The 24814-nt window shown below is 46.1% G+C and overlaps 4 protein-coding genes and 1 long non-coding RNA gene across 8 annotated transcripts in view; 4 read left to right on the forward strand and 1 right to left on the reverse strand.

Annotated features, from left to right (window-relative positions):
• Positions 1-5918, reverse strand: part of LOC147054100 (RNA-binding protein Nova-1-like) — a 29072-nt gene extending 23154 nt beyond the window's left edge. The window contains exons 1-2 of one of the 2 annotated variants that reach the window (XM_085916653.1): positions 5606-5918; positions 3422-3490 (exon numbers count right to left, since the gene is read on the reverse strand). In XM_085916653.1, coding sequence (XP_085772779.1) covers positions 3422-3490; positions 5606-5762 — 226 coding nt within the window. In that variant the 5' untranslated portion in view covers positions 5763-5918. The remainder of the gene's footprint in view (positions 1-3421; positions 3491-5605) is intronic. The other variant, XM_085916654.1, reaches the window with a different exon arrangement.
• Positions 1-7481, forward strand: part of LOC147054099 (uncharacterized) — a 39429-nt gene extending 31948 nt beyond the window's left edge. The window contains exon 4 of the long non-coding RNA XR_015066719.1: positions 7323-7481. This is a non-coding gene — a long non-coding RNA (uncharacterized LOC147054099). The remainder of the gene's footprint in view (positions 1-7322) is intronic.
• A 293-nt stretch (positions 7482-7774) lies between these two features.
• Positions 7775-10872, forward strand: parlb (presenilin associated, rhomboid-like b). The gene is made up of 10 exons (XM_085916983.1): positions 7775-8171; positions 8676-8889; positions 8960-9100; positions 9179-9227; positions 9318-9413; positions 9506-9655; positions 9742-9812; positions 9889-9990; positions 10061-10158; positions 10278-10872. Exons 1-10 carry the CDS (start codon positions 8095-8097, stop codon positions 10399-10401), a joined length of 1122 nt encoding a protein of 373 aa, XP_085773109.1. The 5' UTR covers positions 7775-8094; the 3' UTR covers positions 10402-10872.
• Positions 10873-11027: 155 nt separating this feature from the next.
• LOC147054102 (claudin-7-like) lies at positions 11028-13009 on the forward strand. 2 transcript variants are annotated; one of them, XM_085916985.1, is made up of 6 exons: positions 11028-11352; positions 11715-11937; positions 12005-12169; positions 12247-12328; positions 12403-12489; positions 12654-13009. In XM_085916985.1, the coding sequence occupies exons 2-6, from the start codon at positions 11721-11723 to the stop codon at positions 12757-12759; spliced, it is 657 nt and encodes a 218-aa protein (XP_085773111.1). In that variant the 5' UTR covers positions 11028-11352; positions 11715-11720; the 3' UTR covers positions 12760-13009. The 2 variants fall into 2 exon arrangements, with proteins under 2 accessions (XP_085773111.1, XP_085773110.1); XM_085916984.1 differs by having other exon boundaries at positions 11068-11352; positions 12403-12531.
• Positions 13010-13644: 635 nt separating this feature from the next.
• On the forward strand, positions 13645-24770 carry exoc3l2b (exocyst complex component 3-like 2b). 2 transcript variants are annotated; one of them, XM_085917339.1, is made up of 15 exons: positions 13645-13799; positions 17924-18382; positions 18462-18700; positions 20428-20696; positions 20774-21025; positions 21173-21291; positions 21363-21477; positions 21791-21901; positions 22341-22441; positions 22511-22627; positions 22742-22883; positions 22986-23108; positions 23170-23325; positions 23402-23523; positions 23601-24770. In XM_085917339.1, the coding sequence occupies exons 2-15, from the start codon at positions 17949-17951 to the stop codon at positions 23926-23928; spliced, it is 2628 nt and encodes an 875-aa protein (XP_085773465.1). In that variant the 5' UTR covers positions 13645-13799; positions 17924-17948; the 3' UTR covers positions 23929-24770. The 2 variants fall into 2 exon arrangements, with proteins under 2 accessions (XP_085773465.1, XP_085773464.1); XM_085917338.1 differs by lacking the exon at positions 13645-13799 and adding an exon at positions 14716-14911.
• The last annotated feature ends 44 nt before the right edge of the window (positions 24771-24814 follow it).

The following is a 24814-nucleotide window of genomic DNA, read 5'->3' on the forward strand; positions in this document are numbered from 1 at the left end:
AATTTCTTTCTGAATACATTTCAAGAGAATTGCTGAAAGCGTGCAAAGACTGAATGATGTCATCCTCAATGGCTCGCTTTCAAAATGTTTTTCCACCATTTTCAAACTTGAAGGCCTTCCGGTTATCCGACGCAATTGCAAAGTGCAGTTAGCTAGTTAGCCACGCTAAGACATCTTTCCCTCAGATAGTCCACCCCTTCCCATTTTTTGGCAGGAATACTTTTGGGGGTAAAATGTAGTTGTTTGAGCGTCGGTCGCAATGTCCACCGGGGTTTCAGATTACAACCGGATTAAACGTGCGCTCGTAACAAGCGAAACCAGACGGGCCAGCGCCCGCTTTATGAGCTTGTTAATACTCGCCGCTTTGATCGCGTTTCTTCTACGCCAGTTTGAAGCCTTACGATATTAAGTGAACACCAGATTAAAAAAATAAAAATAAATCTAAATTTTGTGTGCGTGTGTGGTGGGGGATTCTGGGGTGGGTGCACGGCCTTTGGGGAATTCAAATATTCATCTCCTTTAAGGGAGAGGGAAGGGGGAGACATGCTTTGTCTAACATCCCCTCATCCTGGGGGTCTTTTGTTGGTGGGTTGCACACGGCGACGTACACACACATGCACACACACACACACACACTCAAAATGCAATGAGGCTCCACCAGCTGTCTACCGACAGAAAGATACGCCAAAATACACTCGGAGCTCATCTAGGGGTTTTGGGGGGGATCGTCTGATGCCGTGTGTGTGTAGTCTATGTTTCACCTCGGCATCTGACTTATGACATATTTGAGCAGCTTCTGTATGACGGAAATACGGACATGACGCATTTTGTGAACAACCTGCGATTTACAAAAGCACGAAAAAAATGTCACGTTTGTCGAGGAAGAATCTTTAAACTATTAATACAGGCAATTATGAACATTTGAACTATTCTCAGCGTTAGCTAGAGCGAGTTGTCACTAATTATTTTAATGAAACACTTCATCAGATGAAATCGAAGCGGCTACGCAAATGATGCTAACAACCTTGTCCCTGTAGTGTGTGTGTGTGTGTGTGTGTGTGTGTGTGTGTGTGTGTGTGTGTGTGTGTTTTGAGATGAGGGGGAGGTGCGCAGTAGTCTTCCTTGCTTGGCTCAGCCTTTTTTTATCGCCCCCTCTCATCTATATTCATCGCCGCCCTGAACAGCCAATCACGCGGCTCGCTCAACTGCAACGTCTCCGCCTCTTGGCTTCTTCGTCTTTTTTCCACTTTTATGCAGTATTTTGAAGAAAAAGAAAAAAAAAGGCGTAGGTGGAGGAGAGGTCGAAGCGATTGGCTTCATCGCCCTGCCCGATCGATTGGCGGCGGTTGCCGGGCGATGGATAGATGGACGGAGGGATGGAAGGAGGAAGAGAAGAGCGAGGACGTGTGGGTCTGGAACACAGCCTGATTAGAATGCATGAGGAGGACGAAGGCAAGGAGAAGGCTGGCCGGGAACGCGGTGTTCTCCGACGTTTGCGACACTGCCATCGTCACCGTATCTACTCATAAAATTCCTCTTTGTCGCTCGACAAATACGAACAAAAGAAGACGTTCGTTCAACTCCGTGTCGCTTTCATCGACTTTATGTGCGCGCGTGTGATTGTATTCCTCGTCTCGACCTTCCGGGAAAAAAAAAAAAAAATGCTGCGTCAGTCCAACAATTTACAGATTGAACTGGAACACGTCGCACAGCCGAGAGTGGAAAGTCAAGGAAAAAGAAAAGGACAGAAGACAAAAGGATTAAGGAATGAGCAAGAAAAACGGAGGAGGAGGAGAAGAGAAGGTCAATGGAAAACAGAAAAGAAGAGGGTGGAAATAACAGAAAAAGATGAAAGACAAGGAATGATGAGGAGAAGGTAGAAAACGTGGTCTTGAAGGAATAAGAGGAAAGGAAAAAGAAGGAGAAAAGCCAAAGATAAGCAAACAAAAATCAAACAAACACTAACATTTTGGGAGCGGGAAAAAGACCCGTAAGAGAGGAATAAAAGTTAAAGAACGGAAAGAAGAGAAAAGAAACCGACTGCTAACAATGAGACAAAAGAAGAGCAAATGAAGTCAAAAGGAAATGGGAAGGGGAGGAAATAGAAAGCTGATCCAGTTTGGTTGCCATGGCAACTGAAAGTTCAAACCTTCCTCTGGAGGCCATCTTTGCTCCTCAAACAAAAAAACAAGAGCAAATAAAAAAAAGCCTCTTCCTCACTCATCATCATCATAATCATCATGCTAACGCTCGCTAACTGCTAACGGTCACAACTGAGCGTTCTTGCTTAATGGCCGACAAGCTCGTTAGCATCTAGAGCGTTAGCGCAAATGTCAATGGCCTTCTCGCCCGCCTCACTCGTTTAGCTCATCGCTCCTTCCCCGAACTTTCAACTTCAGGCGCTGCCCACTACAAATCCCGTCCGTAACAACTTTAGATGTATTTGTTTACGTTTTGAATTTTTTTTTTAAATTAAATTTAATTGTGACACAACAGTCTTATTGCAGCTAGCGCCATTTGGCTATGATGTCATGAAGTGATCGTGTTTTCAGAAGTCTTTCAATTATCTTGAAATAAACTGTCTTAACATATCCGTTAAATTCCTGATCCCTAGTTAGTGGCTAATTTTCCTATTTGTTGTCCTTTAGCTTGGAATGTGCTAAGTAGCGCAGATGCAAGCCATTTTTAATTCCTGCTTTCTGTCTGCTTGACGTGATGGTGAGTTCAGGGTCTGTGGATTAAAGCGGTTTTGGGGGGCTTGTCCGGGCGGACGTTGGGGGGGGGGGGTGCTTTGGAACAGCGGCTCCTCATTGATCTTTTCATCTCTAAGACCTTCACCTCTTTATGTGACGTTTGCCGTGATTTATGAGCTGCAGGCGGCCATTTGGATCACGCACAGACCACCTGACAGCGGACACACACACACACACACACGTGTACAGTGACTAAATATGACTCTCTTGCTCTCTTATTGAGTCTTGACACAGCAGCGGTTGTTGGTTTTTATGGTTTTAACACCTGAAAATGAATCTTTGCCATTTTTTTCCCCATTTAAAAAAAATATTTTTTATCATCTAAATGTCCACTCGTTGCTATAAAAGAGCAGATTTTGTTTTCATTATTATTGTAAGAGATAAAAATAGGTAACCGTTATCGTTTCCCACGTGGCAAAATCCGTTAGACACAACCTGCGTGTGACAAATAAATTAAACAAACAACAAGCCCGAATGATGGCATGGCTGGCATGAGTTCAAAGGTCATGAGGACTCACCAGCTTGGCAGTGTGGAGAAAGAAAACACATATGGAAAAAAAAATGGGTGTCATGGATACGATAGAAAGCACGTTAGCATGTCCTGGTATGGTATGCGCTGTGTGTGTCTTGTATAAAGGTTAGGTATTGGTAGAAAGAAGCAGTCTTACCATGGCTCTCAGTGTCTTGGTGTGGGAAAACAATGCCTTCGCTTTCAAAAAGCGGCTGCAGGAAGGCCACTACAGAGAGAGGAAGCAGAGAGGGATGGGGGGGGGGGGTGTAGGGTCGGAGGGGGGGGGGGGGGGGGGGGAATTTGGTGGCGTCAACTAATTTGTTCACAGAAACAAACCAAGAGGATGGCTAAGCTAAAGGCTAAAAATAGCGAGCTTTGTAAATCAACTCGATTTTAGCTAAGACGTTTGGGTCAATAATGAACTGCCATCTTTCAGTCTGCTGGCCGAGGTAGCTAAGTCTCTCCTCCTCATCCTCCTCTTCATCCTGCTCTTCATCATCATCCCAACCTTTTCATTTGTCTAAATGGACGGGCTGCTTGCCCGCTGCACTCAGCATCCCCAGGGAGGCGGGGGGAGGGGGGGGGCAGCTTTTACATGCAGCACTAAGCTGCACTCAAACCAAACGTCACTCGTCGAAGTCAGTCGTCAAAACATAGCCGATTTAAATCACTGCTCAGAATATCGCCGGCTTTACGCGCTCATCGAAACTCGCGACTTCACAATCAAAACAGCCAATTTAACTCGTTACTGATCAAATCAAACAACATCCAATTAAATCCCTATAAATCATCGATTTAGCCAACTCGGCAAAGTCACAGATTAAGGTCCGATTTAAAAAGCGAATCAAAATACGATGGACTTAACTCATTCATGAAAATGATCACTCGCTGAGACTTTGACTCAGGAGTGAAGTCACTGATCGAAACGTGAATTTAATTTAATCACACCGTATCTGATTTCAATCACAAATCAAAACATAGCTGATTGCAGTCACTCGCCAAAAATATTGTTGGTTTTATTCCAAATCATACCAAGTGACGTAAGTCACTCATAGAGACGGAACTTTACCACAAATCTTTTTTCCCCACAATTAAAAACGAGAAAACCGATTTAGAAGTTGCTCATCAAATCTGGCGTGATTTAATTCACTGTTTAAAATGTTAACAAGTTACTGCAAGTCCACGAAAACATCACTCGCCACAGACGCTGTTAACGCCAACGACAAAGTTGACTCCAACAGTAACGGCCGTAAACACGACTGACTTAATCAAGCTTGGTCTCCGTGAGGTTTTCGGCAAGTAGGTCATGCAGAACTACTCGACAAATGTTTTGATGCAACAGATTTAGCGGATTTGAGACGCTTTAAATGTTCCGACATTTGATTTTTTTTTTTTTTTAATCACAGGCCAGTATAGTTTCATCTGAGGATCTCTCAACTTCTGTTTGTCAAAATCACTTCATAAAAAAATATTTCAGTACAATTTGAATTGCGTAAATAATGCTGACTCGTAAGAATCTGGAACCTTCCGTTGACCTCCTATTAGGAAACCTGCCTCTTGTATTTTTAGTTTGATCATGTATAATTCAAAAAAAGGGTAAGTTAAGATCTGAGCAGTTGTGGCTAGTAAGTGTTTCACACATTTCGGGGGTCATTTGAAATGTTGTACAAAAATGGTCCAAATAAACATTGCAATAGAAACAGATTTTCCAATTTGTTTCAATCTTATCTTTGTGTAGCATATTTGTATAAATGTAGATCATATGTGACTGCATGATGGTTGGGATGCTGTGATGGGATGCATGACAGCATGTAAACACAAAAAGAAAACAAGAATGGAGATTGCCATGGCGACATACTGACCAGAATCATCATAATCATAATAAGAGGGACTCGGTGGCTGGCGTGTGAGTGCACACTGACGCACTTGCTTGTTAATCGGGCGATGGCGGCTGATGTGTGAGATTATCTCAGTCATTCTCTTTCTCTCTCTCTCACACACACGCACGCACGCATACACAAGGTCATGATGCCTTCACGCACCAGCCGCATCCGGATTTCACTTGTTTACGTCCCACTTGTTCCTCCGGCGCGGGGCTTCCGCGGAGAAAAAACAGCCCGGGTGGAGGCGAGGCAGCCGCGGAAGCCTCGCCTCCGCATCCCCCCCGGTCGTGCCTCATTGTCCCATTCCCTTCACGCAGCCAATAAAACGCTCCGTTAAGCAGAACCGCAGGCTCCGCGGTAATAGCAATAATAATAGGCATCATAATAAAGCGTCGCCATTCCGAGGGCAAGACGAGCGGAGGCCAATGGTCGCTCCCTCCCCCGCGCGCATCTCTTACCTCCCGTGTTGGTGCGTTTGGTGCTGCTGGCCTCGGTAGGAGTCTCCAGGGGTCTTTTGCGCGAGTCCGGCGGGTCGGCCTCCATGTGCGGCTGCTGGCCGTGGTGGTGCGGGGTGGCGAAGAGGCCGTTCTGCTGCACTGCTCCGCCGGCCATCATGTTTGCGCTCGCTCGGATGATGCCTCGGTCCGCTTAAATCCCCCCCCCTTCTTCTTCTTCTTCGTCTTTTTTTTTTTCCTCTCTCCCTTTCTCTTGACGCAGCGTGGCCGCGCGGGCGAGTCCTCGGGAGGGTGGCGCGCGCGCGCGGGTCCGCACTAGACAAAAAAAGCGGTGTGGGGCTCTCGCGCACGCGCGTAGGAGAGATGCTGCGCGCGGAGGAGGAGGGAGGGTGGGTTGAAGGAGAAGGTGGACAAGGGAGGGGGGGGGGAGAAGATTCCAGGAGAGGCTGGTGGAGCGCGTTCACGTCAGTCTTCCATCACGCGCGTGTCATTGCGACGAAACGGGTCAAATCCGAGCGAAAAAAAGATGGGCAAAGCAGCAGGGCATGCGCAGTAGATAAAGAAGAGCGATCCCGCGCGTGCGTGACGTCGGGAGTGCGCAGGCGGAGGAGAAAGAGAGCGACGTGCTGCTGTGCGTCGTCTCGCTGAAGATGCTGCAGTCACTCTCGCGTTCGGAGAGCATCCCTACTCGCGCTCGATGCTTAGGGAAGAGGAGGGAGGGGGCGCTGACGTCACAGGCCCTCGCGGTGCCTTCACGAGCTTCCCGTCAACTCCAGCTTCACTCGTGAAGGAACATATTTGGGATTTTCTTTCCGGCAATATGTCACAATATGACGTACATTTACATCAAAACGACTATACCATTTTTATTTGCACCACTTTTTCCCCCCATGGAAATTTGTTATTTAAAATACCTTTATTATTTTACCCTACTTCATAAAGTAGAGAATAGATTTATTGTATTGGTAAAATATGAGTAATATCAAATTATTTTTTTGTTGGACTGCATTCTATTTTTCATCCCTAACAAAGTGGGAATGACCGTGTGTTTGATATCAAGCAATCTCCGTTCTTCGTTTTCCTGACAGGTTTGGTGGGTTTGCTCTTCCTTAACAAACTCATCCAAACATGCCTTTAGTGGAATTTGAAGTTCCGTAAAGTGTTGGACAATTGTCCTAAAATATCTCATGCACGATGTGATGCGGTGACATGAGATGGACGTCATGGGACTGGTCACGTGACCCACCTGAGTGCGTTGACATGTCGGTGCCGCTGACAAGAGAGGTGAATCTCCGGTCGCCGCTCGATCTTACCACCGGGAGCGAGTCAGCCTCCTCGCTCTTCCTCTCCGGCTGTTTGTCACGTACACACGCGCGCGCGCACACACTCAAACGGACAGGCAATCACTCTCTCTCCTCTGCCCGGTGCACAGATGCACCCTCATCGCCTCCTGTAGCTTGTAGTCAAGGTGACATTGCCTGCATGCGCACGCACACACACACGCGCACATTCGGTGAACGCCCACGACGTAGCAAAAATGTAAGCAATTATTGAAGCAGTTCCAATTCAGACTTATGCACAACACTCTGAGTGTTGTGCCATGTTTTGCCACAACATCCGGGGCACCACTGAACTCTGCTGGAAGATGCATTTCTTGACAGGGAGACACCAAGGTGTGACTTTTGAAAACATGTTTCTAAAGCATGTGGGTTCTCTGCAGCGTGATTTCCCACGTCCAGGAAAGAATGCAAGGGCGTGAGAGTGGACCACGTCGCAGCTCATTTGGGGTCAGCAGAGCCAATGGGCACCTTTGCCTTCCCTGGCTCCCTCCAGATGTTTCACCAGACGCTCCTGCTGGCCATGTGGAAAAAAAGTCTAACGGGACGGTGGGTAGTTATAACGTGCCAGCCAGACACTCGTTTAGGCTTTCTTTTTTACAAATGTTGATTTTTAGCTTTTGTTTGACACCTGTGTGGCTTTGTACTCCACGCAGGGAGAGTCCGAAAAGCACAACAGCGTGTCTGCTCGAAGAAAAAAAAGTATTTCTCGTCTAAAAGCTGTAGTTTAGTCAACACAGGATGTGACAAGAAGTGTTTTAATTTGGACTCGGAAAAACATCTGGGCAGGTAATGTTCAGTTCCAAGTCTGGAGATTCCACTAGCAGATGTTCATCCTCTGGCGCCATCTGTAGGTTAAGATGCGCAAAAGCAGCGCTCAGTCCTCATTTCTCCGCCATTATTTCCTCCGTGTAAAATAAATATCCTGGTAGTCGTGGGGATACCTAACTTTGAGCTATCTCACAACTTCAACAGTTTTTTTCCCCCCCTAAAGACCCCTCAATGAACAAATAAAATCGAAGCCTATTCTAACAGCTAGTCCGGCTGATTGTGAGGTCTCCTAATGGGGTCGCTGTGTTCAGATAGCAAACCTCCATCCTCGAGCAGCTCGACAGTTGTTGGCTCTCAGACCCGGAAGTGAACAGTCGCTCCAACATGGCGGCGTGGAGGACCTACGCCGTTTTGCGCTCTAGGAGCGGCGAGGACGTTTTCCGGAGCTTAAGGGGAGGCAGGTGAGGAACGTGGCCGAACGGAGAGATCCTTGGGCTGGCTGTCACACAGGCGAACCCCCGCTGCTCTCATTTTTAAGCAGTGGAATTAAAACGGAGCCGCCAAATGATAGATTGTTTGAGAGGTTGCCGTGTTTGTTAAGTTGCTTTGACATGTCTGCGGAGTTTATTATTAATTGTGTAAATAATAAAGCTTGTAAATACTAAAGAGAGTGTTTTTTTTATTCTTAATTTCATTATTACTACTGACACGTTTTTCACCCAATGCAGACCATTCAACTTTCAAATATTCAGCACCTGGGAACTATTTTCCACTTTTCGAAAAGTTCTACTTTTGCCATAATTAGAAACATAATATTTGTATTGAAATGTATGAAGACATTTTCTAAATGATCTATTCTCACACTGTCTTCACCTCATTTTTTTTCTCCAAATTTCTTGACAGATCCAGACTATGGACCAGTCATGAGTTCCATTTGTAACTTTTTTTTTTTTTGTGTCGAACAGGTGGACTCACAACTTCCAGCAACGTTCTGGCTTCCGCAAAGTTACCAGGAAACCTGAAAGCAAAAATGTTGAGAATGAACTTGGACATTTGGACTCATCAGAAACGGCGTCCCACCGGCGAACGTCCGGCCCTCACTGGGAATCGCCTCCTCCGTCCTCTAGCTCACTGCGAGACTTTGGCCGGCTGGTGCGCCCATTGCTCTTCACCGTGGGGGTAAGGTGGCGCCACAGGCATTACGATACATCAATTCCTCCAAGCGACACCTGTGCTGACTTCCTGTCAGTTTACAGGCTGCTCCTTCGGCTCGGCGGCCATCTGGCAGTACGAGTCGCTCAAGTCCCGCGTTCAGAGCTACTATGACGATCTGCGAGCCGATTGGCTGGAAAAGGTGCGGCCGCAGAAGCGAGGGGACGTCCGCAAGGAGGCAAGTCGATTGATTTTATATCCGTGCCCCGCCCACTCATGCTTTGATCACGACTCTGATTGGCTCCTTGTGTGTTAGGTCAACCAATGGTGGAACAGTTTGAGTGAGGGACAGAAGACAGTCACAGGTGAGATGACTTGCCTTGCATTCTTCTGTTTGTGTGTCTGTCTTGTCATAATTTTTTTTCTTCATGATTTCTGTCGCGTTTGTCTCTCAGCCATCCTGGCCGCCAACGTGGTGGTGTTCTGCTGCTGGCGAGTTCCGCGGCTCCAGCGCTCCATGTTCAAGTACTTCACCGCAGACCCCGCCTCCAGTCAGACAAAATATCATTATTGGCACTTTTTCAGAGCAGTCAAATCAATCCCTTTTGATGTTCATATCTTGCACGTGTGTGTTTGACTCCAGAGACGTTGTGCTCACCCATGCTGCTGTCAACCTTCAGCCACGTGTCCTTCTTCCACATGGCCGCCAACATGTACGTGCTGTGGAGTTTCTCTACCAGTGCTGTCTCCATGCTGGGGAGGGAGCAGTTTGTGGCCATTTACATGTCGGCCGGTAATAACACAAAAAAGAAAGCCAATTTAATTTTTACACGCACACACATGTTCTGATCTGGTTATGTGTGTGTTGGGTGGACTCAGGTGTGATTTCCAGCTTTTTCAGCTACGTGAGCAAAATGGCCACCGGAAGGTTTGGTCCTTCTTTGGGAGCGGTGAGTCACTTCCCCGCGTGCTGAAGCCTCGTCATTAGAAATATGTCGGTACATTGTATGACGTGTGTGTTTTCAGTCGGGCGCCATCATGACCATCCTGGCTGCAGTTTGCACCAAAATGCCTGAAGCCAAACTGGCCATCATCTTCCTCCCGATGTTCACGTTCACCGCGGCTAACGTAAGGCCGTCCACTCTGGTGGTCTGTCTGCTTACTCGTTCACTCGTCTGTCGTTCTGTCTCGGTCGCAGGCGTTAAAGGCGATCGTTGCCATGGATGCGGCTGGTTTGGTGCTGGGTTGGCGGTTCTTTGACCACGCCGCTCACCTGGGAGGCGCCGTGTTTGGCATGTGAGTCCAAAGTGCTGCAGTACGCGTTTTGTCCACGTAGTGGTGCTAAAAGCGCGTTTTTGTGCTTCAAACGGTTGTGGGTGAAATAATGTTGGCATCTATCCTGTTCTCTCCTCCAGTTGGTACGTCCTCTTCGGACACGAGCTCATTTGGAAGAACCGGGAGCCTTTTGTCAAATTGTGGCACGACCTGCGGACCGGTCGAGGTGGCGGAAACGGAGGCGAGCCAGGAGGCGCCGCGTAGGACCTTTGAATGGACTCACGGGAACGACTAAGTTCTCCAGACTTGATCAATACTTGTTTTCAATTTGAGAAAGTGTTTCTGTACAGGTCCGACCTACTTCCTCAATAATATGTCAAAACATCTTGATGTTTTATGATAGTCAATTATCGTTATTCTTTTCCTGATTGTCTTTCCAAAAATACAAGTCACTTAGGGAATTCTATTTTGGTAAGGGTTGAACTTGACTTTTAGCAGTTAATCAATAACAAGGTCAAAAATGTATTTGGAACAAACCATTTTGAGTCATAAGTCAAATAGAAGTCTGGGTTGGCGACTTTTTACAAATCTACTTGTTAAAGTGTCACATCGTGGCGTGGCACTTTGCCAAGATAGCCACTCACCCTATGGGCGACATTTATCAAGAAAAATGTTGTTTTATGCATTTATGCTACACCAATAAAGGCACAATATGAAGCCAGAAAACCAAAACAAGTTACAGAATCTTGACTTTTTTTTTTAACATCATAAATTTGCATTAAACTTTGTATGCCATTCACGTCATTTTTTTTTTTAAGTGTTATTTTGGAAGGAATCAACGTTGACTGACGGTAGATGACCTACAAACAAAATCTGTTTGACAGTCTGAAGTCCACAAAGCAGCTCTCTCACAAAGGTGGATTTTTCGTACGAAAAACAAAAATCCAATTTAAGACCTAGAATTAATTTTCAAGTCGTTTGATTGAACTAACCTGAAATATACATTTGTGTGTGTGTTTGACCCTGTGGCAGAGTTTTACAGCGAAACTACCATTTTGGCGGGTAAACGGTGACGTACGTTCCAGAGGGTCGGCCTTCTACAGAGTTCGTCGACCCGAAACGCGGCTCGGAGGCCTCAAGGCCTCACATCAACTTTCACATCACATCACGCAGGTTATCCGAAAACACTGGGGGAGAAGATCCTAAATTCGGAAGGTAAGAACTTGACCAATTGGGTCATTTTATTATTTTCAAGATTGGAAACGGATTGCTTTTTTTTATTTTTTTAAAAACTCAATACGCGACCACAGACTGCCAAGTTTCGTGCTGCTTTGAGGGCTTAACAAATCACTTTTTTAAACTTTTTTTTTTTTTTTTTTTAAACAATTTGGCTTCAGGAAAAACAATTCTAATTGGGTCTAGCCATTGGACCAAATCTCCCGGGTAGACTTTCTGAGTGTTCTCAGGCATGGCCTTCTTGAAACAATTTTTTTTTAAATTTGTTTTGAATTCCGTTAGATGCAACTGAGTGGTACCAAAATGTTAAACGAGTCAAGTCAAATTTGAAATTTGTGCAGCGCATCATGTCGACGGGCCTTCAGATTTGTGGCCTGGTAGCGGGCGTGCTGTCGTGGTGCCTTCAGTCCAGCTGCACGTCGTCTCAGCTGTGGAAGGTGCGTAGCCAGGCGGAGTCTCTGAGTACCAGCCAATGGCAGTATGAGGGCCTCTGGATGAGCTGCGCCGCCACTTCACTGGGATCCCTCCAGTGCAACAAGTTCAAGACGCTTCTGGGTCTACCAGGTCGGTCACCACGCCATTTTAACATCCCGCTGTTGTCATCAGACTCGCCCTTTTTGTGTCTCGGCAGTGCACGTGCAGGTGTGTCGCGCCCTGATGATGTCATCGCTGGTGGTGGGCTTGGCCGCCATCATCGTGTCCATTTTGGGTCTGAAGTGCAGTAAGGTGGGCGGAGGTTCTCAACAAGTTAAAGGACAGTTTCTTCTGAGTGGAGGGGTCATGCTCATCCTGTCAGGTGAACGGACGCTCGGGGGGGGGGGGGGGGGAACGTCGGCACAGTCTGTCTGACTGTCCGTCTGTCTTTCTGCACAGGTGTGTCCACCTTGATCGCGGTGTCTTGGTATGCTGGCAATGTGATCCATGACTTCTACAATCCTTTATACGGTGCAGTCAGGTGACGAGCGTGTCGACGACGATGACGTGATAATTATGGTGATGCCAACACTGATGATGATTCGTCCATTGCAGGTTCGAGCTGGGCACGGGTCTCTACCTGGGCTGGGCAGCTTCCGGTCTGGCGTTGATGGGAGGTGCAATGCTGTGTTGCTCCTACAGGTGGAGCTCTTCTTCATCATTCACATCCTTCCCAAATGCAGGGTACATTTAAATCCACCATGCAGTTCACCTTACTGCACACAGGGGGCAGTACTAGACCACTCTTTTTTTTTGCTATTTGAATATTCATGAATATCATGTGATGACATCATCTGTCCCCACAGACAGTTTTCGTACAACTACTCCAAAAGGAGTCAAGGTCATAATGTGAACATCTACAGAGCAGCGCACGCTTCCGACGGCAACAACAGCACCAAAGCTTACGTGTGAGGCGGTCCTTGAACGCACCATTGTGGTTCCACCGGGAATCATCATGTTTGAGCTTTGCATGTTTTAGTAGCCATTTTAAGATTTGAGTTTTGTATGATGTACGTTATGGTGGAGATCATGCACCTTTTTTGGTGTAAATAAATGAATGGCTAGCAACTTTATTGAAGTTGATTGTAGAATAATCTGTTTAGTGATTAAAAATGTATAATGTTCATTTTATATTAAAGATGTTTGTGGAAACTGCATAACTTTTGTTGGGTGTCAATTATGGTTTCAAGCCAGTTAAATTGTCAAAATGGCGGATATTTTTTGGGGGAGGGTTGGGTTTCAAGACATTCATGGTGCCAAAGTCAGGTTTCAAACAAGGTTAAAGGGTTATTTCAAATGAGTGTTTCAAGCTAGGGTTGAAGTTTAAATAACAGTTCTCAAGCATGTTTTCGAGGTTCATTGCCTTGGTGAGGTTGTTTCAATCAGGATTTCCATTCAGTTTTGGGTTCTACATTTAAGGTTTCAATCCTGGTTTAGGGTGTCAAATTAAGGTTTCAATTCAGACACTTTATTAGGTACATCTGTCCCGGAAATCAAATCAAATCACAGCATATTGTAGCAACCCCCAGGGATGCTCCATTCATGATGTGACATCATTGTTTAGTCTATTTCGAGCTTCTTACTGTATATGCATCACGTTTATTTATAGACACACTTCTGTGTGTGTGTGTGTGTGTGTGTGTGTGTGTGTGTGTGTGTGTGTGTGTGTGTCCATGTGTGTGTGTCCATGTGTGTGTGTCAATAGGGGAGGAAGAGGAAAGCATGACCATTTCCTGTTGCTGCTAGAAAATAAAGCAAACAGGAAATGAGTAGCACAACTTTCCGAGAGCCCGACCGGGAACCAGAGGAGACCGTGAGGCACCAGGACCAGAACCAACACTCCAGACCAGAACCTAGCTTGGATACACAAACGCACGATTGTGGGGGAAATGTTGGAGTCGTGAGGAAACATCTTGGAATGTTCTTCTAATCATCACAACACAAGAAGAAAGGTAAAAGTTCCTTCTGTTCATCGATTGGCTGATCAATGAATGCCCGAGTGCTGATTGGTTGATTCACATTATTGACCCAATGCAGGATTTGAAACGGCTTCAAGTTGGGTTTTGAGCTTGGGTTATCGTGCCGATTAGGGTTTTAGGCAAAGTTAGGCTCTCAAACAAGGTTAGGGTGTCAATTAGCATTTTGAACTAACATTGTGGCGTCAAATTAGGGTTTCGAATCAGGTTTAGAGTGTTAAAGTATTGTTTTGAGTCTGGGTTAGTGTTTAAACACTGGTTAGGGTTTCAAATGCAGTTTCAAGTTTGTCAACAGGGGCTATCATGGCAAAATAAGATTGCATGCCTGGGTTAGTCTTTCAAATGTCTTTTATGGTGTTAAATTATATTTCTGTCTCACGGTTAGGCTTCCAAATTGTCAATGCAAAAGTTTTAAATGAGAGTTAGGGTGTCAAATTGGGACTTCTAATTAGGGTTTCAAGTAAGGGTTAGGGTTCCAAATTGAGGTTTCAAGTCAAGGCTAATATTTCTAACGAGTCAAGGTGAAATGTTTTAGGTCTTGTTGCATCTGTGCGCGTACGTACGCGTGTGTGCGCGCGCATGTGGATGTGGAGACGTGTTGCGTAATGTCAAGAGGGCAAAGTAGTGAAAGTGTAAAGATGAGCTGGAGAAATAAATTGTTGCTTCACGTCAAATTGATGCTTCACGTCATACTCAACCATCCATTTGGAGGTAGATTTCATAATTAAATGTTATTTATAAGTGTATGCGCGTGCGCGCGCATCAATCATCAACTGCTCATACATTCATACACACACACACATTGTACTTTTCCTGCCGGTCAAGTGGGCGTGGTCCATTTAGAGGACGAGCATGTGACCTCCAGAGACAGGAAGTAGAGGTGTCACTCAGCGTCACCCAACTTTAATTTGGACATTTCCGAGTAGCTGTGAACGCAGCACGGCGCACTCTCTTCTTTTACTTCTTCTTCCACGAGGGAACCGTAACGAGCCACCTTCTCCCCAAGAAACGCATTGAGGTTTTCCACCTCCTCCTTCTTCTCGTGAGCCTTTTTTTGAACCATCGAGCCGCCAACATGGCTCGCAGCGGTGAGTGAGCGTGTTCGAACCCCATCCTTCACCTTGTTGTATTTCAATTAAGAGTTAAAGGACATTAAAAAAAGGAGTTAAAACACGCGTAGTTTTGTTTGAGAGGCTTTGCATATCAAAATGATTTAAATTGCACAGCTAACGTTTACAATTAGACTCACAATTAAAGTATTTAGCAAATTGTTATTTCGACAGTCAGTGAACGCAGCAGTTGTCATTCATATTTTATTCAGATGAATATTTTTTTGAAATGTGGTATGTCATGATCCTTGTCTGCATTCAATAGAATGGAAAACTTGTCCTATATAATAACTACATGTTGATCATTGACAGGCCTGCTTAAGCTTTTTATTTCCATCATAGCAACTATTTGAGTTGGAGTTTACTTGATGTTTATTATGTGTGAGGCACTTGAAGGTTAATGGCCCCCCAAATGCTCAATGCAAGAATATTCAATAGAAAAAATAGCCAATAGAAAAATGGATGATAAAGGTTGTTTGGACACTTCAAGCAGAATATTGTTCATCCTCTGGGTACTCTTGCTGTCATGCTTTTTAATGAAGTGGTGTGTTGGGGTGTCTAGAGGAAAGTTGACAAAAAGCTGGTGTGACAAATCAAACTGTTAGTATGCGAGCTGACATGTGGAATAAATGATTGACTGTGATGGACAATGGACCTTGTTTGCATGCCAGTTGACTCAGACAAATATTCCCTGGATTTTTCGCACTTGTCAAGGAAAGACAAAAGCTGTGTGTGTTGTCTGTCCTTCAATGGCATGTTCACGCTGATTTAAAAAAAAAAAAAATCTCCGCTGTTTGCTGGCACATGAAAGAAAAGCCAGTTGAAAGTTGACATCCGTCGTTTTTCATCTCCCAATTTCCTGCCTTTTTTGTCCAGCAATGAACCAATGAATGAATGAATGAGCCAGAAAGAACTCAAAAGACTGTTTTCTTTTTTAAATAAAGAAAAAGAACTCCCTAGGGGTTGTTTTCTTTTTTGCTTATGTTGGCATGTTTCACTTCCTCGTGAAAATCAAAGAACTTTCCATTGAACTCGTTTGACCTCGGGTAGCTGAGAGTTAACCCCGTAGCTAGCCGCTAACCGCTAGCCACTAACCAGCAGCTGTTAGTATTTGCTTCTTTGGCTGGGCCATTAAATCATATTTGTCAGAATTATTTCTTATCACATGTAATATATTAAAGGATTGTTGAAGTTGCTTTTAGGCCATATCACCCCGCGCTAACTCAATGCGGACTTTGAGCTATGATAAACTCCGACACACCCGACTGAAATCAACACAGACTAGTTATACAAAGTCTACACACTCACTTTTGTAATATCAAAAAATGATATCATGATTCATCATTTCAAAAATATTGAATGATTGATGCAATTTAAATGGATTGTGGGCGGGGCATGCTGTCCTGTGACATCACCAAGGCTCAATTGGACAGACTTCCTGAGTATGGCCGTCATTTAGATTGGCCGCAGATGTTTTTGTTCACGTTTTGATGCTGGCCAAAGTCACCAAAGATCCCAAAGAATGACTCGTTGATCCTGTAGGAATGTCAGACTGCAGGCTACAGTCATATTGTGGCTGGCGCACAGTATTATGAGATTTTGGACATTTGTAAGTAATAAATGCACAAGATTTTATTTGTCATAATTTGTTGCTCTTTTATTTATTTTTTTAATTGACTCACAAATACCTCCCAGAGTTCTCTTCAAATTCAGCCCCTGAAACCAGGTTGCCTTAGCAACATGGAATTTGCTAGCCATGTCTATCATGAGTAGACTCACCAAAAAATCCCAAGAAGGCATGCTAAAAAAAAAAAAAACAGAGGAAGTCTGCTATGTTGGCTCTTGTTTAGTTCAAATCCTTCATCTCGGCTATTAGATAACGCTCCTGGAAAGCGCCCGTCTGCATCGCCATGGCAACAAATGGCTGTTTTCCCCTGGTCTCGAAATGTCACTTTCACACGTCACATGACGTGAAACGCCCTGCTGTGTTTTTGCTGCACAAATAAAAGATGAGCGCTGAAGAGGAAATGATGATAAAGTTTCAGGAAGTCTTTTTGACTTATGTGCTTGTTGTGTGTTGTTGTCTGCTTCCTTTGACATCGCCGACTTATCTGCATTGTCATTAATTATAGAACCACACACACACACACACACACACACACACACACACACGTTGGTTCCGTCAAGGCTGAGTTTTGGGCTGCCGTCCGATTGCTATCGTCTTTTCTTCCTGGTTTCCTGTTGGTATCTTGTGACATTAGAAGATGACAACCTCTTGGATCGCAGTTGATGTGGGGCAGTTCTGAAAATTGTTTTGGTGATTGTCAGGGTGGTCAAAAAAGTAGCTAAACACCTTAGCACCACCGCCCTTTATACGTAAGCCACCCCTGGCACGGGGAGCGTCTCAGTGGCGCCCCCTTCCTGCGCCCCGCCGTCTGTTGATGTCCTTCACACTATCGCTGTCCTTTCCGCTTCATTGTTTGTGTCGGCACGCTTCCGCGATGCCCTGCGACCCTCTTGAAGAAAACAGCGAGGTGGCTCGGCGTGTATTTCCTGGCCTGCCGCCGAGGCTGCTGGGTATTTATGGAAGCCACGCCGTGGAATTGTTTCCCCGCTTTGCATTGACACATCTGTGTGTGTGCTAGTGAAGATGTGGATGTATGTGTGTGTGTGCACACTTGTGTGTGTGCACACTTGTGTGTGTGTGTGTCTATTTCTGGCAACAGCAGCGTGTCCTGCACTGGTGGGACTGGAAACTGACTACATGACAACAACATCCGCATATGCACATATTTGCACACACAGACACACACACACACACATGCAGAAATATATTCCAAGTTGTGTGTGTGTGTGTGTATAAGTGCGCGCCCTTTTACAACTTATTGTTAGCAGGGTGTGTACATGTCATATCTATTTGATGCAATGGCAGCTCCAGCAGTTTATTCTGATAACCCGGACATCATAAATAAAACTTTTAACATGTTGCAGGTTCCTCCCCATCCCTCGCTCCACCATGCCCATCCTCAAGAACCTCCCGGTGCGCCTGAAAGGCGGCCCCACTTTGGACAACGCCTTGTTCATTCGCAGAATGAGCCTGAACATCAACCCCCGCCACCACAACCCCTTTGACAATGACGACGATGACGACAGCCGCGGAGACCGATCCTGGTCGGCGGGCGGGTCGTTCTTGGACGGTAACGTTCCCGGCGACCGAAACCCCTTCGAGGACGAGGAGGGCGAGAACGAAGCCAACGAGGGCAAGAAAGCCAAAGGGGGCTCGGGGAAGGGATCCTTCATCAAATCGCCCTTGAAGAGTTTGGGGAAGCTGGGGAAGAATTTGAGGTTGTCGGGGCGAGGGAAGGACGGCACGCCGTCGCCGCAGGGGACGCCGTCACCGGCGGACAAGAAGAAGAGAGGTCGCAGGAGCTCCGAAGGAAGTCTACTGAAGTAAACACATTCACGGGGAAAAGACAGTTCAAACTTTGCCTCGAATGAAGTGTCGTCATAGTCTTTGTCTCCTTCGCAGGTTTGCAGGCAAATATCGTGACACCCTCAGCTTCCGTAAAGAGACTCTGGCCAACGGTGACGTCAATTGCTCCGAGAGCGAGTGCGACTCGTCCAGCCGCCGCCTGTCCTTCATGAAGATGGTCGGCCTGGGCAAGACCAAGAGAGAGCTTGGGGCCGAGCCCTCCGTGCAAGGTCTCGAGGACCAGCTGGTGCGCAAGGAGCCCCAAGTGGAAGTCAAGCCCAGGGAGCCGCTGTCAGGTAAATCCATGGGATTGTTCTAGATCTTCCACGACTGTTTATTTTGACCAGAAATGTTCTAGATGTTCTCCTGGTGTTTGTTCCTACTGGGAATGTTGGTTCAAGTGTGGGCTTGTTATGATGTGTGATTTCCAAACACGATCCTGTTTGCACCTTCATCAGGGTTGTGTACTGTTGACACACGGCCAGCAGCAGGGCAGGGATGCGCCACGGTGAAAGGCAACCAGCTAGACGTGTCCTTTGGAGGACCTTTAGAAGCAGACAAGAACCAACAAGATTTTGTTGTGCTTGTTGTGGTCATGCACGTTAGCGTGAAGAAGGCAAAGATGAAGAGATGAAGTTCTCTGCAGACTTCTGATGGCCACGTTGATAACAAATTGGGGAAATAAAATACCCACAGCAGCCCAACGCTAACCCAAGGTGTCATCGACTGCAACACGCAGCTAATGCTAATTCATCCTAATGCTAATCTGTCATTTTCTGATTTGGATACATTTCTTTTTAAACTTCCAGTTAAGTCTGAAAAGTCAATCTGAACTTTAAAACTTGATTAATCGTTTCCACTGAGTCATTGCGGTGTTCTATCTGGTTCCCGGTTGCGTAACTTTGTATTGCGAATAAGACTCTCACATTCTTGTTTGATGGGGCCGGTCAATGATTGCCTCGGCACAGGTCATCACCGCCATAAAACTTTGACTACTCGTTGATCACTCCTAACACGCCTTAGAGAACAGAAAGGCGCCACCATCCAAAGTCCGTCCTTGTAGCATGAAGGACGTCTGTGACGCCACAAAATTCAAACAGAATTTAAACAGTCTACAATATTTATTTATTTATTTATTTTACTCAAATACTGCTTTCAAGTACTTTATACAAGAGGACATTTAAATTTCTGAACACTCTGTCACCAGGATGTCGGGGTTATTTTGCGAGAGTGCCTCCGGTGGCCGCCTAAGGAAACGCTGACTCAGCTGTCCATAAATTCAATTTAGTGTATGGCGACGACGGTATGAGGAAGCAGGTGAAGGTGGGTGGGGCATCACCCACCCAGATGGAAAACATTTCCTGCAGCGGAACAATAAAAGCTCTGTTGGCGCAGCGCTATGACATACACGTGCGCGCGTACGTACGTGCGTGGCTTGTCTGGAGTAAAGGTGCTTCAAGTATGCTGATATCACCTTACAGTGGCTGGCCCAGCCCTATTTGTGCTGACTTCGGCGATTTTCGCCATATTGCAGTCATCACACAATATCCCATATTGGCCTTCATCTCAGGGAGAATGGAAGAGTCACAAAAAGGAGTCCACATTTTGGGAACTTTACTGTTCTTCAACTCTTTGTTAGATAATAATGTGACATCATAGGTTCCCTTTTAAAAAATCACCAGGAAGTGGATACGAGTAAAAACATTTAAAGCTGCCACGTTGGGCCCGCATTGTTCCGTTCGACTCATGTTCTTCCTGTGTGTGTGTGTGTGTGTGTGTGTGTGTGTGTGTGTGTGTGTGTGTGTGTGTGTGTGTGTGTGTGTGTGTGCCATCCTGTCTTCCTCTGTGGACGCTGAGCCAGACGAACATCACATCTGCACATCCTCCCCTGCCCCCCCCCCCCCCACACACACACACACAGACACACACATAATAAGGTCTGGCATATACATTGTCCCCATGTGTCCCCGTTGTCTCCTCATCTCCTCGTTTCCTCATCTCCTCATGTCCTTGCATCCTCCAGTGCTGGAGATCCTTCAGCTGGTGAAGAAACGGGATCTCCTCCTCGCCGACAGTCACATCCTGGAGCTGGAGCAGGAGTGTAACGGGCACGAGGGTGGCTCGTCTCCGGAGGAGGTGGGCAGCCCGGCCGGCGGCGTGAAGGACGGCGGGCGGCGGAAGGCTAAAGATGTGGAGCTGCTTTATGAAGAGCTGCAAAAGGAGCTGTGGGCGGTGGTCCGGGAGTCTCTACGCTCACCCACCGCCGGGCCTAACCTCGGCCTGGTGGTTCAGGTGAGGGCGCCGAAGCCTTTGTTGTGACAAAGCAGAACTGAATGAGTTCACTAAAAGCTTTATGGGATCTCGCACAGGTCCTGCAGCAGGAGGAGCTGGTAGATGTGGACTGGTCCTCGACGGGCGGACCGAGACCGCGGCAACTGAAGCGGCGATGGAGGGAAGCGGTGGAGGATGCGGCCGACGGATCGCTTCCTCAGAAAGCCGAGTTCACGGCCGGGGATCTGGCCAAGTACCTGGACCGCATCCGAGCTCGCGTGGTGGACGACTTAGATGCCGCTAAGAAGAACGTGGTCAACATCTACCCAGAGGAGTATCAGGCGATGCAGGTGAGTCGGGAGATAAGGGATTCTGGCATGGACTTAGTCATGTGACTTTTTTTATTATTGTTGTACGACTGCCCCCCCCCCCCCCCTCCCAATTTTTTTTTTCTTTTTTCTTTCAAATGTTTTAATTTTTGATTGATGACCATTCAGGTGTACTTACAAAGCTACCACCAAGCGGTTGCCAGGCGACTGCAGGCCATCACCAAGCAGCAGCTGCAGATCACCGACATTTACTCACTGCTGGACTGGTTACACAACATATATAACAGGTACACACAAACACATGGATCACACATGCATCTCAGCTTATTCATGTTCTGTTACTATTTGTGTGTGATAGGGATGTTTTGGCAAAAGTGTGTGTGTCGGATCCTTTGAGAGGCTCCCAGCTGGGACCTCTTCTTGCTTCGGATATCGTGGACAGACTGGAACAAGACTGCCTCAACTCAGTCAGGGTGAGACACATGAGACACAACAAAGCTGACTTTTGATCCACCGTGTCACTGGACGTGAGCGGTTCTGGGTTTGGAACTTCTGAGTAGGTCAATTAAGGTTGGAAAATTTGTGGTAAATTCTGAAAAGTTTCTATTGGCAAGCTGGTGAAGATATTTTTTGGGTGGAGTGGTCTTATCCTATTTTGAGATCAAATTAAACTAATGTCTAATGCAAATAATACAGCTTTGACGCCACCTTGTGGACAAGGAGAGGATAAGTATGATTTCCCACCTGGCCTGTCAAGGTGTTTTATCTATTGGCTCATCCCTGCAGGCTAAAGTGACCACCGAGTTGAGTCAAGTCCTGGACGAAGAAGAGAGGAGGTGGGTGGAGACTCTGCACACGGAGGAGTACCACATCCCTCTGGCAAAAACCATCATACAGGTGACAAGCCCCCCCCCCCCCGCCACCCTCTTTGTTGTTGTGATAACACACACACGAGCTGTTTAGTCTCCCAAGTGTTGTTACGTAAAGGTGCATTCCGCTGGGTTTTGTTCTCTGATTATCATCTGACGTTGTCCTCCAGCTGGTGCCAAAGTCAATATGAGCAGCTTTCCTTTTCTTACACACACACACACTTAGGCATCATCATTTTGGGAGTAGGGAGCAAATGCGCCTCTTAGTGGCCGCATAAAGTATGCAATTTTTTTTTTTTAGAATTTACTTTGGATTTCTGCAAAAAATTTGAATTTATGAAAAATATTATCCTTTTATATACATATATTTTTATTTTTTCCATAGATACAGCAAATAAGATTTTACTATTGTATTGTTGTCTCAAATATACAGGACATAAGTTATTTTTGTATTTATTTTTTGACAGAGGATGCAAGTTGATCTGGAACGTTCCGCCTCCATCAACAGAAGTTTGGGCTCCCGAGTAGCTCAGTGCAGCCTCAACGGCCTGGCGGACTTCCTCTACAGGTACACACACACACACACACACACACACACACACATGCACACACTGTCATTGATGTTGTGGGCTCTCAGTTTCCAGCGTAAAGTGGATCTGTTTCACGAGGGGATGCAGAGCGGAATGTTTGGAGAGCACGAGGACGGTTACATATCCAAAACCGTGGCGCTCGTCAACTGCTGCCCGCCCTTCAGGTTTTTACTTTGGACTTCATCTCACAGCACACACACACACACAAGTCCTGAATTATCGTCCTGAAAAAATGAGACTTTTCATGATTTAACCAGTGTGTATGTGTGTGTGTGCAGAGGTTTCGTTCAACGATGCGTTCCTCGTGAGACAATGACGACGGCCAGCGACGAGTCCCTGCGGCGTGCCAACAAAGCACTTGACCATATCGTCCAGCAGGGGGTGCGAGTGCTCTCCGAATCCCTCTTTCTACACATCAGGGTAACACACACACACACATTTTACCCAAGTGTGTTTCTTGGGTCATTTTCACGAAGAGCATGTTAAAGAATATTCCGAATTTGTGTGCGCGTTGTGCTTCAGCCCTTCTTTGAGCGCTTGGTGAAGAGAAAGTGGCTAAGCAACACGGAGGCGTACGAACAAATCGAAGCGGTGATCAAGGAACACTTTAAGAAATATCACAGGATGGATGAACCTCCTTACCAGGTACACACACACAAATGTTGTTTGTGTCATGTGTGGTGATGTAACTGATTGTTGCGTTTAGCTCCTCGTGGCAGAAGTTCACCGGCGTGTCCTGATGGAGTACCTTCGCTCGGTAATGCGAGGGCGGATCATCTGCACGTCGCTGAAGAAGAGGAAGAGGATGGCCGGACGGCTCCGGGATGAAGGACGGCAGATTAAAGTGCTTTTCAAGGATCTGGTCAGTGCGTTGTTGTTCACAAGAAAACAAAATAATAAATACCAACACTATATTAAAATTATTCTTTGTGTGTCAGGAGTCACCGTCCAGCTGGTTGGATGGAGCTCTGTCTCACATCTCGGAGATCATCCAATTAGAGGATATTCCCTCTATACAGATGGAGGTCGGAGTTCTTGCCCGAGAGTTTCCAGACATCAGGTGAGTGGAAGCGGTCTGACGTTGACTGTCAACGACTCCATTATTTGTCTGTTAAAGCTTCGTTGACCCCTTTTCAGGAAGAAGCACGTGTCGGCCATTTTGAACATCCGCGGCATGACGCGGCAACGCGAGCGCCAGGAAATCCTCAACATCGTCAAGGACATCGAGAGCGGCGCGGGAGCCAGCGACGGCGGCACGGGCACAGATGGCGGTGCCGCGGGTCCGGCCCGTATTACCCGGGACCGCGCCCTCTTCTCCGAGGTGCCTGTGACTTCCGAGGTTCACTGCCTGAACGTGGGCCTGAGCCGCGTGGCCCTCGCCGCCTCCTCCTGCTACGCTACGCTGCGACCCCGCGGACGAAAGGCTCGGACGCCGACGCACGACAATGGCGATGACATCATCTGAAGTGGAGGCGAGATGGCAAAGACTTTTGGAAAGCCTTCTTTTGGATTTCTATTCTTTCTGTTTCTCCTCAAGCCACCTTGATGCTCAACTAAGCAAAGCTAAACATTTCTGAAAGGTTTTAAGAATGAACCACATTCAAGAAAGAAAGCTAGCTAACGCTTTTTGAATGGATGCAATAATAAGGAGCTTTTGTGGCAAACTACACTTCTTGACGCTTCCCAATGTCTTAGAGGATTTTTTATGTGACTGATATGTTGAGAATTCTTTCTATCATCATTCTTAACTTTCGTGGGAGCACTTTAGCCAGCAGGATCTCTGTCTTTCTTTTTCTCCTCATTTATATTGTTGCACATGAAAAAGAGAATGCTTAGAAATATGAATCATGGTACTAGATGACGTCATATTGATTGTATTTAAAACTGAGATGGAAGGGAATGGGTAACCCACATATAAATGATGTTTGGGTGGTTAATTATGATCAGTGATTGAGATGTAGTGCAAAAAAAAAAAATTAACTGACATTCTAATGATTACCTTTTATTGTACACGCAGATTTGTTGTAAGAACTTCAGAGATCAAAAGTGGAAAATATGATTTTAACTCACATAATTTATTAGTAGTGAACGACATTGATTCTTGTCAATGGAAATATTTACTGTTGATGAACATTCCGCTGAAAATTAAGAGTGAGTTACTCAGTAGCTATCTGCCCACCATTAGGCACTTTTTCCAAGATAAAACACAAATAAAAGTTTACTGACTCCTCTTCTGTTGACTTTGTATGTGTGGATTTATGTACATTGATTAACGGCAATAAAACCAAATTCTGTCTATCAGATTGTTCCTTATTTCATTCCTCATTATTTATTACCGCAGTTCCACCAGC

Source organism: Syngnathus leptorhynchus, chromosome 7, assembly GCF_054491065.1.
Source record: "Syngnathus leptorhynchus isolate UIUO chromosome 7, UIUO_Slep, whole genome shotgun sequence".
NCBI classification, from domain to species: Eukaryota; Metazoa; Chordata; class Actinopteri; order Syngnathiformes; family Syngnathidae; genus Syngnathus; species Syngnathus leptorhynchus.